The sequence below is a fragment of the Aspergillus aculeatinus genome (assembly GCF_003184765.1).
Source record: "Aspergillus aculeatinus CBS 121060 unplaced genomic scaffold BO66scaffold_11, whole genome shotgun sequence".
Classification (NCBI taxonomy): domain Eukaryota; kingdom Fungi; phylum Ascomycota; class Eurotiomycetes; order Eurotiales; family Aspergillaceae; genus Aspergillus; species Aspergillus aculeatinus.
In genome coordinates this window covers 541,194-554,954 of record NW_020291480.1, presented here as the reverse complement: position 1 = coordinate 554,954, position 13,761 = coordinate 541,194, and the positions used below count along the sequence as shown (strand labels likewise).

At 52.1% G+C, this 13,761-nt stretch overlaps 4 protein-coding genes across 4 annotated transcripts; 3 read left to right on the top strand and 1 right to left on the bottom strand.

Moving 5' to 3' along the window:
• Positions 1-13: 13 nt before the first annotated feature.
• BO66DRAFT_369317 (aminotransferase-like domain-containing protein) lies at positions 14-2,252 on the top strand. The gene is made up of 7 exons (XM_025645370.1): positions 14-327; positions 391-427; positions 478-509; positions 581-791; positions 857-933; positions 999-1,823; positions 1,881-2,252. The coding sequence occupies exons 1-7, from the start codon at positions 184-186 to the stop codon at positions 2,133-2,135; spliced, it is 1,581 nt and encodes a 526-aa protein (XP_025506462.1). The 5' UTR covers positions 14-183; the 3' UTR covers positions 2,136-2,252.
• A 2,892-nt stretch (positions 2,253-5,144) lies between these two features.
• Positions 5,145-8,280, top strand: BO66DRAFT_344828 (putative serine/threonine protein kinase). Its single transcript, XM_025644531.1, has 4 exons — positions 5,145-5,612; positions 5,729-5,843; positions 5,905-6,074; positions 6,124-8,280. Exons 1-4 carry the CDS (start codon positions 5,172-5,174, stop codon positions 7,996-7,998), a joined length of 2,601 nt encoding a protein of 866 aa, XP_025506461.1. The 5' UTR covers positions 5,145-5,171; the 3' UTR covers positions 7,999-8,280.
• Positions 8,281-10,187: 1,907 nt separating this feature from the next.
• On the top strand, positions 10,188-12,975 carry BO66DRAFT_427106 (uncharacterized protein; the record flags this gene model as incomplete). The annotated part of the gene is made up of 2 exons (XM_025650326.1): positions 10,188-11,463; positions 11,938-12,975. The coding sequence occupies 2 exons, from the start codon at positions 10,188-10,190 to the stop codon at positions 12,849-12,851; spliced, it is 2,190 nt and encodes a 729-aa protein (XP_025506460.1). The 3' UTR covers positions 12,852-12,975.
• Positions 12,916-13,230, bottom strand: BO66DRAFT_436302 (uncharacterized protein; the record flags this gene model as incomplete). The annotated part of the gene is made up of 2 exons (XM_025650916.1): positions 12,916-12,970; positions 13,085-13,230. 2 exons carry the CDS (start codon positions 13,228-13,230, stop codon positions 12,916-12,918), a joined length of 201 nt encoding a protein of 66 aa, XP_025506459.1.
• Between the last annotated feature and the right edge of the window lie 531 nt (positions 13,231-13,761).

The following is a 13,761-nucleotide window of genomic DNA, read 5'->3' as shown; positions in this document are numbered from 1 at the left end:
TCGGAGTGTGTGACTCGATTTCCTTTCCTTCTCTTTATTCTCTCCTCTTTCCCACTCATCTTCCGGTGTTGCAACATCTCTTTCCCTTCACACTGTTCTTTCTGCACTTTTCCGACACCAAGTGCGAAACATACAACAATACCATCCACTTACAACCTATCATTTCCAGCTTCCAATTCGACCATGAGCCCCGCGGCCGTTGACTCGGGCTCGGCTTCCGCTGCCGGACCATTGACAGTCGACGCCATCCCGGCCCTCAGAGCAAAGAGCGCAAAAATTCCCTTGGGCGTTGCGCCTGCGACCCATAGTGACCTCTTCAAAAGCCCAGTACGTCCGTTTTCTGGCTTTGCTGATGGCGCACGGAACTAACCCCTCATCTACTATTATCAGCACTGCTACACCAAGCCACAAGCCAAACGCTGGGATGGTTAGTACCCGCCACTATGTTCCTCGGACTGAATCCTGATTTGTTCCCAGATATCTTCTCCATCGAGGCAAAGTCTCGGAAGGTTCGTCCGTCAAACCCCACTGGCCCGGCTGCTCATTTCGAAGCTAACTTGTACTCGTTGGATATCTCTAGACCTCAACATTGAAGGGTGCGGCGCAGTATCTCAAGAACCCGGGCTTGATTTCCCTCGGTGGCGGTCTTCCCTCTCCTGAATATTTCCCCTTCGATGAACTCTCCGTGAAAGTCCCGACCCCTCCTGGCTTCTCTCCCGAAGAACGCAGCAAATCCGGTGCCGTTTTGACTGCAAAGAAGGGAGACACGCGTGACGGAACAAGTCTATACGGTGAGTGTTAAATGACCGCTTTCCTCTTGAGAAGCTTATTCAATGGCTGAGACTGTTTTCATCAGACTTGGAGGTCGCGCTTAATTACGGCCAGGCCACGGGATCCCCGCAATTGCTGCGGTTCGTCACGGAACACACAGAGGTATGTCACTGACAGGCAAACCACACTGCAAGAAGCTCTGTTCACGACTGATGCTTGGCGGTTAGCTTATCCACAACCCCCCTTACTCCGATTGGCAATGCTGTTTGACGCCTGGCGGTACCTTCGCCTGGGATGCTATCCTCCGCATTCTCTGCAACAGAGGTGACTACATCATGATGGAAGAATACACTTTCTCGAGTGCCAAGGAAACCGCGCTTCCTCTCGGCCTCAAGGTAGTCGGGATCAAGATGGACGAACAGGGTCTTCTGCCCGAGGCACTTGACGAAACTCTCAGCAACTGGGATGAGGCAACTCGCGGTGGCCGCAAGCCCCGCGTACTGTACACTATCCCGACGGGACAAAACCCCACGGGTGCAACTCAGTGGACTGAGAGGCGTAAGGCTGTGTACGAGGTCGCTCAGAAGCATGATATCTTCATTGTTGAAGACGAGCCGTACTACTTCCTGCAGATGCAGCCCTACACCGGCGCCGACGGCACTCCTCCACCGCCCCCGGCCAATCACGCTGAATTCATCAAATCGCTTGTCCCTTCATATCTGAGCTTGGATACTGATGGCCGCGTTTGCCGGATTGAATCCTTCTCTAAGGTTCTCACTCCTGGATCGCGTGCCGGATGGCTGGTTGCTCCGGAGCAGTTCATCGAGCGCTATATTCGTCACAGTGAGACTACTGCCCAGAACCCGAGCGGTATCTCGCAGATTCTTCTCTTCAAGCTTCTGGACGAGCATTGGGGCCATGCTGGGTACCTTGACTGGCTGATCAACCTTCGTATGCAATATACCGGTCGCAGGGATACCTTGGTAGTTGCTTGTGAGAAGCACCTCCCACAGGAAATTGCGAGCTGGGTCGCACCCGCAGCGGGCATGTTTGTAAGTGCCCAAATACCTTATAATGAGTGGATTTCAACAAGCTGATCGGTTTTCTAGCACTGGATTGGCATTGATTGGCAAAAGCATCCCGGCCTCGCGGCAGGCAAGACTCGTAACCAGATTGAAGAAGAGATCTTCCTTGCTGCTGTTGACAACGAGGTCCTTGTTTCCAGAGGTAGCTGGTTCATGGCCACTGAAGTTGGCGAGGGCAAGATGTTCTTCCGCGCAACTTTCGCTGCCGCCAGTTTTGAGAACATCGATGAAGCCATCCGACGTTTCGGCAACGCTCTCCGGGTGCAATTTGGTCTTTAGACGTGTAACTTCTTTTTGATACCCTGGTTGGATAAGTACATATGAGAAGAGGTTTAGCATGTAGGCGACGGGGGCGGAGGTACTCGGGTGCTCTAGGCACTTGACATGCCTTTTTTTACGACCTTGGCTTCCTAATAATCTCAAAGCTAGAGCTAGACAGACATCTTAACCGCAATTTACCGTCACTTCATGACTATTACTTGCATGTGCTTACTGCAGCACGATGTGGTCGGTCCGGATCTGAATTCGTAGCCCAAGCGAGAAGCATAGCCGCGTAAAAACAATTTTCCGCCCCTGATCCACAAGTCGAACGATTAATTAGGAACTTTAATCGAACGTTGCTCAACCCTGATAACGCGTTACATGTCGGAAATCCGGTCCATGGTGAGATAATGGCGAGCTGTTTTGACAATTTATAATCCTAGACTGAGTCTTACAGCATTGATACCCCTAGTGTTTCTTTTTCATCGCCTGTTTTCCTGTCATCTCTACGCTTAATCTTGGACTCGTTGTATCCTCACCCCTTTGTTAGCCAGCTGGATTGGTTTAATAGGGAGCTACTTATTGGTAAGTTCCCTCCTGTGGAAGAGCATAACCCCTACACGTGCTATTTGTTTTGCTTTGTCGGGATTCCCTGGCCCAGGTCAAGCACAATTCAAGCGCTCTGTTACTGCTGTGTTCTCATTCATCACGTGACACTATACAACCCCATGCCAGCAAGCTCCTCAGCTGGGATTTGAGTCTGTAAGGTTACTTTATCATAGATGAATGATCTATAGCTTGTCGAAGATTGCAAGATATTTGCGCTGTGTTGTTTCTTATGCCGTAGGTATGGAACACAGAACTAACTTGGCTATAGATCAGCATATCACTGTACATTGTGCCAACTCAGCACGAACCCACAAGGTGTGCTTTGAAAGGCCCTTGCGTCCTACCTAGTATCAACTCTCGGTGATTCTTGGTTCGATCTAGTCGAATCTACTCGAATCTTCTACCGGTTTCTATCCAGCCACTCACTGGCGGAAGCTGGGGATATCAATCAGCAGGCTGTTGTTCCAGTGCATTTATTCACTGTTGACATCTGGGCCGAAGCGGTTTTTCTCAGTTTGAAACAACGCTAACGCCTTTGGGACTAGCGCTCCCGTCTACACATATCACGCGTGGCAGCTGCCGATATACAGGCATATATCAACACAAAAGGAGTATCAACGACGGTGAGTATCTACAAGTTTACAGACCGTTCTGTCAACCCTCAACTGCAAAATAAAGTATAGATATGGATAGAGACTAATATGAACATAGTATACGTTCTTTTCTCCGACAAAAATCGACTGAAAACGGGGCGTGGAGCACGAATTCGTGTCGCTACACCGAAGTCTTCGCCGTGCTCGTTTTGGAGACTTGACGACTGGGCACATACACCACCGACAGGCGATACAACTGCCTTTGGATCAGTCAATTGACTAAGCTACAAGGTGTGTGACCGCCAGGATGAATCGTATACCCTCCTGGCTCGACTTCCTTCGAGCCTGCTTCCTTCTCTTCTTCCTCTTCTTCTTCTTCTCCTCTACTCTCTCCTCGTCATCAAACCTCCCTCTGTCATCAACCTCTCCATATGTCAACACCATCCTTTGGAATCATCATCGTTCATCTTCATCACTTGATGAAGCCATCTCCACTACCTATCCGTTCTGCTTCTCTACTCTCCTGAACCAAGACCTCCATCCTACCTCTACCAGCATTGCGGGTTGACCATGGCTGGGTCCGGGCTCTCAGAGCGACGTAGAGGCATCTACGGGCTTGCAGTCATCGTTCGTTATCTCGTCGAAAGCGTGCTAACACTCTTTGCCTGTCGATAGAGCGTCGCCCGATCTCGCGCTCGAACATCCAACAGAGGTTCAACAGACTACTGTTGGAAGATACCAAGGAAGGCACGAAAGACAAGACAAGACCGGAGGGGACAACCCAGAATCTGGGACCAGCTGTCAGTCATTCATCGCAAACCAGCCTGCTGGTGGTAGCTAACGAGATCGCAGTTCTACTAAGCGAGTCCAGTTCAGACTCAGAGGGTGAAAAGTACGTTCAGACGCTTTTGACTATATGATTATAACTAGATTTCAACACTAACATGACGGGACCAGGGACCCGAAACCTTACGCGGTCAACCAGACTCCGCCACTAGAACCGCCCACAGAAGCGGAACAGAGAGCCTCGAGGCGATTCAAGTGGTTCCACAAAAGACAGACAGATTCGAAGGATTCAAAGGGCTCCAAGGGCTCCAAGGGCTCGACAGGGTCTGGAGGTAGTGGGACTCCCAGCCATCGGAAGTCAAGCTCTGGAGAGCAGACCGGCGTCTCACGGAAGGACAAGCGCAAGAAAAACTCGAAGAACTTGCCTCTCATCGAGCGGCTTGCACTTGGAGACGCTAAATTACGTATTGAAGAAGCGCAGGCAATCTCGGCCCAGGACTCCCAGCCTGCAAAGGATCCTTCTCCCGAAGGCAGTACTCCTAAGCGACCATCTCTCAAGAAATTCTTCCATATCCATTCGAGAAAAAGCCAAGGCGACAGCGACGCTATCGAAGAAGAACATTTGACGTCGGCAGAAGAGTACTTGTTGTCCAATAATCCACTATTCTCCGGTCAGAACACACCACCAAGCAACTCCCATTCCCGTGAATCGAGTGGTGGGCCTGCAATCCGGTGCCTGCTCTGTCCTGAGATTGTTCGGCCAGCAGGAGACCCACACTTATCGAAGCCTCAGGCACCCGTCGAGGGTGCTCCAGCATCACCAAGAAGTGCGTCGCCTGACAACATTATCTACCTCACCTCCATCTTGTCAAGTTCAATCTCTCATTCTACTTCCACACCGACAAAAACCCCTCATTCTACTTTTACTCCGCACCCTTCCCCAGAGAGCAGACCTGACACATCTGGTGACACCTCTTCATTCGACGACTCTCTTGTCCCGGCACCGCTCCGAATCACCCCTAAGAATAAAACCGACACTCCCGCATCTCATTCCCCGCTCGACAAAATGAATCCACCCCGTGTTTCTCGTCTCCTCGACCCCGCCATGGCGGCTATCACCAAGCACAAAGCTGAAGCGATCAAGCTCGCTCGTGAGCAGAGCTCTGCAGTCCAAGAGATGTGCCGGAGAGCGAAATCGGATGTTCCTGCTTACGAGTTCGAGGAGCTGATTGGCAAAGGCTCATATGGTCGAGTTTACAAAGGCCACCAGCTTCCCTCCCGCAAGCTCGTCGCGATCAAGGTTTTGGACATCGACTCAATCGACTACAAATCTCTGCGGGACTTTCGAGACGAATCAATCAACGATTTCATCCGTGAAACGAAAGTGATGAAGCAGGTCAAAGAATCTGGCGCGAAGAACATTAACGAACTCATCGAGGCTATCTCTATTCATTCGCAGCTGTGGCTGGTTTGCGAATATTGCCCTGGTGGCAGTGTTAGAACCCTGGTAAGTTTTCGTTATTTTTACTCGGTCTGATATTCCAACATCAGCACTTTATCTCGTCTCTCTTCCACATTTCCTAGCATTCTTTGCAACTGATCACTGACGATTTCTCCTCTTAGATGCGAGCCACTAACGACCGCTTGGAAGAAAAATTCATTATCCCTATTGCACGTGAACTTGCCGCTGGTCTCCGTGCCATCCACAATGCTGGCATCATACATCGAGACATCAAAGGTATCTGATCACTTGGACTAAGCCCCCTCTTTGAGAAATTCTACTGACATTCTTTTTCTAGCCGCAAACGTCTTGATTCACGAAGAAGGAAAACTCCAGATCTGCGACTTTGGTGTTGCTGGCGTCCTTCAGTCTCAGTTGGACAAACGCTCGACCTGGATCGGAACCCCTCATTGGATGCCACCAGAGATGTTCTCGACCCGCGGCGAAGCTCACCAGTACGGAAGTGAGGTAAGTGACACGTACTCCGCATAGACATTATCGTTGTTGACTGGTCTAGATCGATGTTTGGGCGTACGGATGCACGATTTTTGAAATTGCTACGGGCAATCCTCCCAATTCGAATCTCCGAGAACGCATGCAGATCGGGAGACAGCTGAACCGCAGCACCCCCAAACTAGACAATTCTAAATACAGTGACGGCCTGAAGAGTCTCGTCTCCTTTGCCCTGGAATCGAATCCGGTCTCTCGACCTGCAATGGCAGATATTCTGACCCACCCCTACATCGCCGATACCGAGGAAACCCACCCTACTTCGTCCCTGAGTGAGCTTGTCCGCATGTACTACCAGTGGTCTCAGCGGGGTGGACAACGTATCTCTCTGTTTCATCCTGGCGGTGCAGCCGCTGCAGAGATGCCAGATACCGAGCCTAGTGACGAGGACTGGAATTTCAGTACCACTGATGGTTTTGAGCGTCGCTTCTCTGTCATCGATCTCGATCAGCTGGCGGCCTCTATCGCTGAATTGGAGGCAGAAATCAGCCCGACCACGAAACCTCAATCCATGCCAGACATCCCTGATGAACCGAGCGATCAGGAAATGACAATTGAAGACAAAGCGAACTTCGATGAGCGGGTTCGTCGTGGTGCCGAAGCCATGGAAGGTCTTTTCAATGAAGAAAAGCCAAGCTATACTTATGAGACAAAGAATGACTTCGTTCCTATTGAACCCAAACCCCCCGCATCCGACCTCCCCCTGCGCACAGAGACCGATCGCTCTTCCGTTACCTCTACCTTCATCGACATCGACATCGGATCCTTTGACTCGTCGCATTATGCGGCTGGAGCGTCATCTGCGCAGCCCTTCCAGCTCGCAGACGCCGATACCATTCGCGCCAATAGATCCAGCGGTCGTCAACAGCGCAACTCCACCGATGGTCGCTCTCGATCTTCCAGTAGCGGCGTGAGCAGCACTCGTGACGCTGACGATGTGCCATTCCAGCCATCAACCGGCCCACGACCTCCGACCATGGATTGGAAGTTCCCTGTTTTCATGCAACCTGCGACAGAAGAGGAGCCTGAGCCCGCGCCCGCGCCCGCGCCCGAGCCCGCGCAGGCGCCGAAGCCAGCTGAGCTAGACACCTCAGAGAAGCGCGCTACAATGGAGTGGACATTCCCAGTCATGACTGCTCCAGCCGACGATGAGCCCATGAGCCACGAAGGTGACGCCGACGTGAGTCGCAACAACACTCTGAAAGCGCCCATCATGAGTCTGCAAACCTCGGACACCATTCGACGCTCGAGCATCGGGGAGCCCGGTGATTCCCGGCCTTCCACCTCGCGATCCATTGATTCCAACGTGTCTGCGAGCTCCGAAACCGATTATGATCCATTCCGCTTCGACCGTCCGTCCACCCCGCCTGGCGCTCCAGCTGCTGCGGAGCCGAAGACGTTTGACGAGTCGGACTTCCCCACAATGTCATTCGACGAAGACGAAGAAACGGATGTCCTTGATGGCCCGGGACCCGATGAAGAAGAAGAATCGACTTCTGCCTGGCATGAAAATCCCGAGCAACAGCACTCGCACTCGGAGCCATTCCCCACCGCCATCCCCGTCAAAGACCTCGAGCTCGCCCCCTTCCCCTCTACCACGGACTCCCCCACCTCCGAGCCGCTCCCCACCGCCAGACGCAACCTCCCCATCCTATCCACCGAAGACACCGAGCCCGTTCGTTTCCCGGACGTTCCTCTCCCCCGCCTTGATGCCCTGACGGAAGGTGTCGGTGACCACGCCATCAAAGAGGAACTGGACCGAATGCTCGATGGCTTCCTGCATGCTCTCAACGCCACCGGACGTGCAATCTCCCAGACCACGGTGGGACCGGAGGCGGAGGTCAATTCCGACATGGTCTCGACCCCGGAACATTCTGAGTGAGGGACATTATCTTTCAGACAGCGACCGCCCGCGAGACACGACGAGACATAACCCCGAGACCCAAGACCGAATTTTCTTTATCTCTCCCTTACTTGAAGTTACGAAAATAAAATCAACAGGTGGTGCATTGGAGAAAAAACGTTTTTTTGGAACCGTATGCCGAAAATTCGGGTATGCTGGCTCATGCATGTATTTGACGCGACGGACTGAGAATGATGGAACTCATGAATTTCACGAACGAATAATCTTGCATTTACGGGCCTGTACTTATAGAGAGAATGCAATTCACACGTGATAGCCAAATCTAGATTCCCTGCTGGTATAATTGAGAGTGTAAGATCTCGATTTGAGTAGAGGGGGTGCCTGGCTTGGCAGTAAGAGGGTATGTAAGCTCTTGTTGATCTGACTTTATAAGAGAGTGCGAGCGAGATCTTGATTATTCTGAAATAAAGTGATTGTAAAAAGTCGGTGCTATCCAAAATGTGGCGCTGTTTCAACATCATAGGGCTGATTTTCTGTGCCTAGTGTGTGTGGATGGCGAAGACTCGGACTGGGTTTCCCGAGCCAAAAGAAAAACGAAAACCATCAGTAACGTAGTAACCAACAGAATCATTAGACACTTGTTTTCCTCAAGGCTGCTCCAAGAGCCTCACCACAGGCCGTGATAATATCCTGCTGCGCGGTGATCCAGTCAATCGTGCAACGCTCCAACTGCTTGACCTTGGCCACAGCGTCCAAGTCGCCCAGAAATTCCTAGTCCTTTGTTTTCGAGTCCTTCGGTTTCAAGCCTTATGTCTCCCTCGCCACATTCAATCACCAATACTTCCTGTTCTGGGCCCTCTGGAGCAAAGGCGTCTACGAGAGAGCGGAAAAGCCCATGGGTACTTTCGTTATTGGTGTTGGTGGCAATGGAGGGCGAAACTCATCATTGCTTCTTCGAAGAAAAGTCCGGACTGGGCTGGGCGACAGCCGCAATTGGCTGCCGTTCCGGTCCCAATGCCGAGAAGAATAGCAGGCCGTCTCGCGCGTGGGGAAGCCGGCCAAATACACCAAGGACTTTTCGGTCCAGAGCCTACGAAAGGAAAGAAGTAAATCAGTCATGTCATCATGGTTTGGTATCGGGGACTCCCCGAACAGTCACGTCAGATCCTTACCATCTATCCATGGGGATCATTAGCCAACAGCCCCCCCCCCCCCCCCGTCAACCAGTTTCACGCTGCCTGCCCACCTGCAGAGGCTCGAAGTACGCATAAATCGATGTTGGCCGGGTCCTTATCAGGCACATCTAGGTCTTTGGAAGAAGTGGTTCAATTTTCATTCTCCGGTTTCGGTGCGTGGAACTAGATATCGGCCCTCGGGGAAGGGCAAGATGTCGTCGAATGCTAACTCCTGAGAGTCGAGAGACCTGTGAATGGGAGGGTTCAAGAGTGCTATTTTAAAATTTGAAGGGTAGTGCAGCTAGCAGAATCCATGATACCGACTGATTGGGTCTGCTTGTGAGTTTCAAGCGGCATCTCGTAGTTGACTCCATTGTGTATTGAGTCGTCGATCACTTGAGATCGGTGATTCCAGTTCTGATGACATTAGTCATAAGTCATTCCCCGGAAGCGTGCTTGAGTGTGATTGCGACGGATGGGTGGCTGAGATGAGGTGCACGGCCCACGGGTGAGACGGGCTTTGGACACATACTTTGTTCTGAGGGTTAATGTATGGTTGGTTCTATTACCAGCACCAGATTGACCTCCAGCTCAGCTGTGATATGCTGTATCTGTAAGGGGATTAGCCTGGTCAAAAAGCAGACGCAGCGGCCAATTGAGTGGTAGCATAAAGATGCTGCGGCTGAGATTACCTTACCTATTTAAAGTAAGATGGGCTGGGTCTCGGCATTCTTGATATGAGATTGGACGGAACTGGTCCACTGAAGTCCTTTAGTTGAATGTTTTGCAGTCAGTAATTTGACGTGAGGTCTTGTCTTTCTTGTCTTTGTCTAGCGCCATGCAGTCAGACTCACTAAAGTACCTAAAGTAACCCGCTCGGCCCACGGCAAAATGGCGAGGTCGGCGCCGCTGAATCCGTCACCACCCCGTCTCTCTCACGCTCAATTGTTCTCAAGAATTCGAAGTCAACAATCTTTCTGTCAATGCATCCTTGCTTCATGAACACAAGCGACCCTCGTTGGCTATCATACTATGAGTGCTGGGAACGACAAACCCCTGGAAGGGGCCCCCGGGCTTCTTTCTACCTGGTGGGGTCAATTCCGTTATACGACTATTCCGTTATTATCAAACAACACACAGCAACAAAAGCAGCCACGATGGAAGACCTGGCTCCCTCACGGTCTTTCACAAGACCCCAATGAAGGACAAGAAGGACGAGAGTGGCTCAAGGGAGCCGTCATCTGCTCCTTGATCACTGCGACAATCCTGGCCGTCAATTCCATCATGTTGATTGTGGCACTCATCTTCGCCTATCGCCAGTCGAGCAACCACGGTCAATTTCAGATGGTCGAGCTCTTCACGGGGAATTGCTCCCTGGCAAATCGCTCCGCGACGGGCATACATGTAGTGATCAACGTCTTGGGAACGATTTTACTTGGGGCCAGCAGCTACGTTATGCAGTGCCTAGGTGCGCCCTCTCGCTCGGATATCGACCGGGCCCACGCGCGCTCGCGCTGGCTGAATATAGGGACCTTTAGTTTTCGCAATTTTGCGATAATGAGTCCCAAACGAAAAGTTCTGTGGGGGCTACTGCTGCTCAGTTCCACTCCGATCCATGTGATTTACAACTCGGTCATCTACTCATCCATTGCGAAGCTCGACTCCGGGTCGCTCTTGATCCCGCACGACCTCTCGTCGAACGAGTCTTTGGTCAACGATGTGGCGAGCCGCGAGAGATTCCGGGCCAGAATTGGCCTCGATCCGGCGATTGTGCAACAGCGGATCTTCGATGGAACTTTCACCAATTTGACAGACAAGGATTGTTGGGCCAAGCGGGCCGATGAGACTTTATACAGTACACTTGTCTATGTCGTTGACAGGAAGTACTTTCACAATACGAGCAGTCTGTGGGTAGACGGGGGACAGAACCCTTCCTCCGAGAACTACTACCCTGTGGAACCAGTCTACTGGAGCTATCGCGTGTGGAACTACACAACTGTCGCGAGCGGGCATCCATACCAGTTCAACTTTGCCGATGATTCTTTCCAAAGGCTGTGGAACCCCTACGACAAAACTAACGCAAGCACTGCGTTGCAGGCTGACGTGATGGGTCTGCTAAGTTACAATTCGCAATACAATCCGACTCAGGAGGCTCTGCGCGAGTACTTAGACACCCCCTCACACTGGCAGAATAGCTCCTGGGCAGCCGCAACGACATTCGAGTTCTTCGAAGAAGGCGACTTGGAGCTTGGAATATATCCACAGGTCCCTGTTTCGCACTGTCTTATGGATGAAAGCCGACAGCGCTGTCAGCTGCTCTTCAGCCCACCGATTGCAATCGTTGTCATAATCTGTAATGCGATCAAACTGAGCTGCATGATGATAGCAGTCGGAGCCAGGCGTAGAGATCTACTTTTGACTACAGGCGATGCGCTGGCCTCGTTCCTCACCCGACCTGATCCAACAACTCGGGGTCGATGCTTGCTCTCTCGCGCAGAGGTGGCTCAAGGACTGCAATACTGGGGCTGCTCTGCACTCACTCCTGGTCATGAGAAAGGGTACTGGGTGCAAGCACAGAGCTCAAGCCGTAGCTCCAGCCCAACTCCTAGTCTAGGTCTCGGGCAGAGCCCAGGATCCTTGAATTACCCGATAGACAACATATTAATATCACCATCCGCGCCGCAGACAAGCACTGAACTTCGCCCAAGAGAGGTTACTCCGCGACAGAGATGGTTTCAAGCTGTCGGCTGGCCTCGCAGGGTAATAGCCTTATTCTGGTTAGTCGTTGTCAACCCCGACGAACCCTCCCCTACAGAAGCCCCATCTACACCTGTCAATCCCACTAACCCAGCTCCTAGCTACATATCATGCATCGCAGTGAGCTTTGCCCTTCTCTTCCACGGCATCGGTTCCGATACCTTCCACGAGGCCATGTCCATCGGCTTCAGCAAGTACTCGGAATCCTATCTAGCCAACACGAACACCACAAACATCCTCGCCCTTGTACTGTTAGCCAATACTCCCCAGCTCGGCTTGTCCATCCTATACTTTGTGACCAACGGCGTCTTGACCTGCATGCTCCTTGACGCTGAGCTCCAGCGGTACGCCACGCGACGCCGCTCACTCCGCTGTTCCTGGCCCAAGGGCCAACAACGATCGACCTACTACCTGACTCTGCCTTACCGGTACAGCCTCCCGCTGCTGACGGCATCCGCTTCGCTTCACTGGCTTCTATCCCAGAGCTTCTTTTTTGTTCACATCCGGCGGGTCGATATCTCCCAGCGATACGTAGTGGATGAGGCGCGGGGATGCTGCTACTCCCCGTTAGCGATTTTCATCACGATCTGGGTCGCTGTTGCGGGGCTCTTGGTGGTTGTAGGGCTCGGGTTCCGGCGGTTCGAGAGCGGGATGCCGCTAGCCGGGGGCTGTAGTATGGTTTTGTCCGCACTGTGCCATCCACCGGAGGATGATGAGGGCGCGGCCGAAAAGACGGTGATGTGGGGTGAGATTCCAAAAGGGCCTGAGCTAGGTCCTACACAGAATGACAAGAGGAGAGTCGAAGAGAGGTTTATGGAGGGTACGGGGGCGACGGGGGCTGCCACTGCCGCCCGGGATGGAACGATGGAAGGATATGCACACTGTTCATTTAGTTCCTTGGAAGTGACGGCGCCAGGGCTGGATCGGTTATATGCTTGATTGGCTTGCGCTGTACCCCTTGTCTGTATCCTGGATGTACGTACTAGGGCAAGGCTGCCTTCCTTTATCTGCTGTTGCAAGCCTTATAGAAGAATACTCCCGGGAAGAGCTGCAAGATGCTGGGTGTTAGTTAATGGGTTTAGGGTCTTCTTGAGAAGTCTCACTCGGTAGAACAAAAGAGAAAGGGAATTCAAGCAGCCCGACACAGCCGCCTATCCATCTGCTCGACCCACGCCTCGCTCCCCACCGCCGTGCGGCCGTTGAAGATCCCGTCGGGATCGTAATTCTCCTTGACGGCGCGGAGGCGAGCGTACGGCGCCCCGTAGAACGCCGCCTGCCAATGCGGAGTGTTCAAGTCCGCTTCGTTGAGGTAGGCCATCTATACTACTATTCAATAGCACTAGGCTCGAGGTGAATTGATCTTTCCCCTTCTCAAACACACGGTTGTCTGTTTTCCGGCGGGATATTCCGTAACCTGCCGGGGAATGCTGGCTCAGCGCCTCACAGTGGAGGGCTTCCAGTCAGACACTCACTGTCGATATACTCTTAATAAATCTGGGCCTGTAGATCAAGAATGCAGAAAGGCCCCGCTTGGTTTATTACAAACTGACGGCACCGTCATGCTCTGGGCGCCTAGACTCCATGTTCCGTGGAATTAGGGCTGTGGTTCCGACGGAGTTTCCGCTGACAAAAAGCCGCTTTGCTTAGTTAGTCACAACACGACCCTTGTATAGGTGTAGCATTCTTGGCTTTTGCCTTGCATCTTACCAGTAGGTCAGTTTCCTCAATGATGAAATTTCGCCATCGCGGGATTAACAATCACAAAGATGAGATGAGTTCGGAAGCCGAGATGCGTCAGCATCCCTGGAGGTGTCATCCGACCAGAAGAATCCCTACGAAGATTACGAGA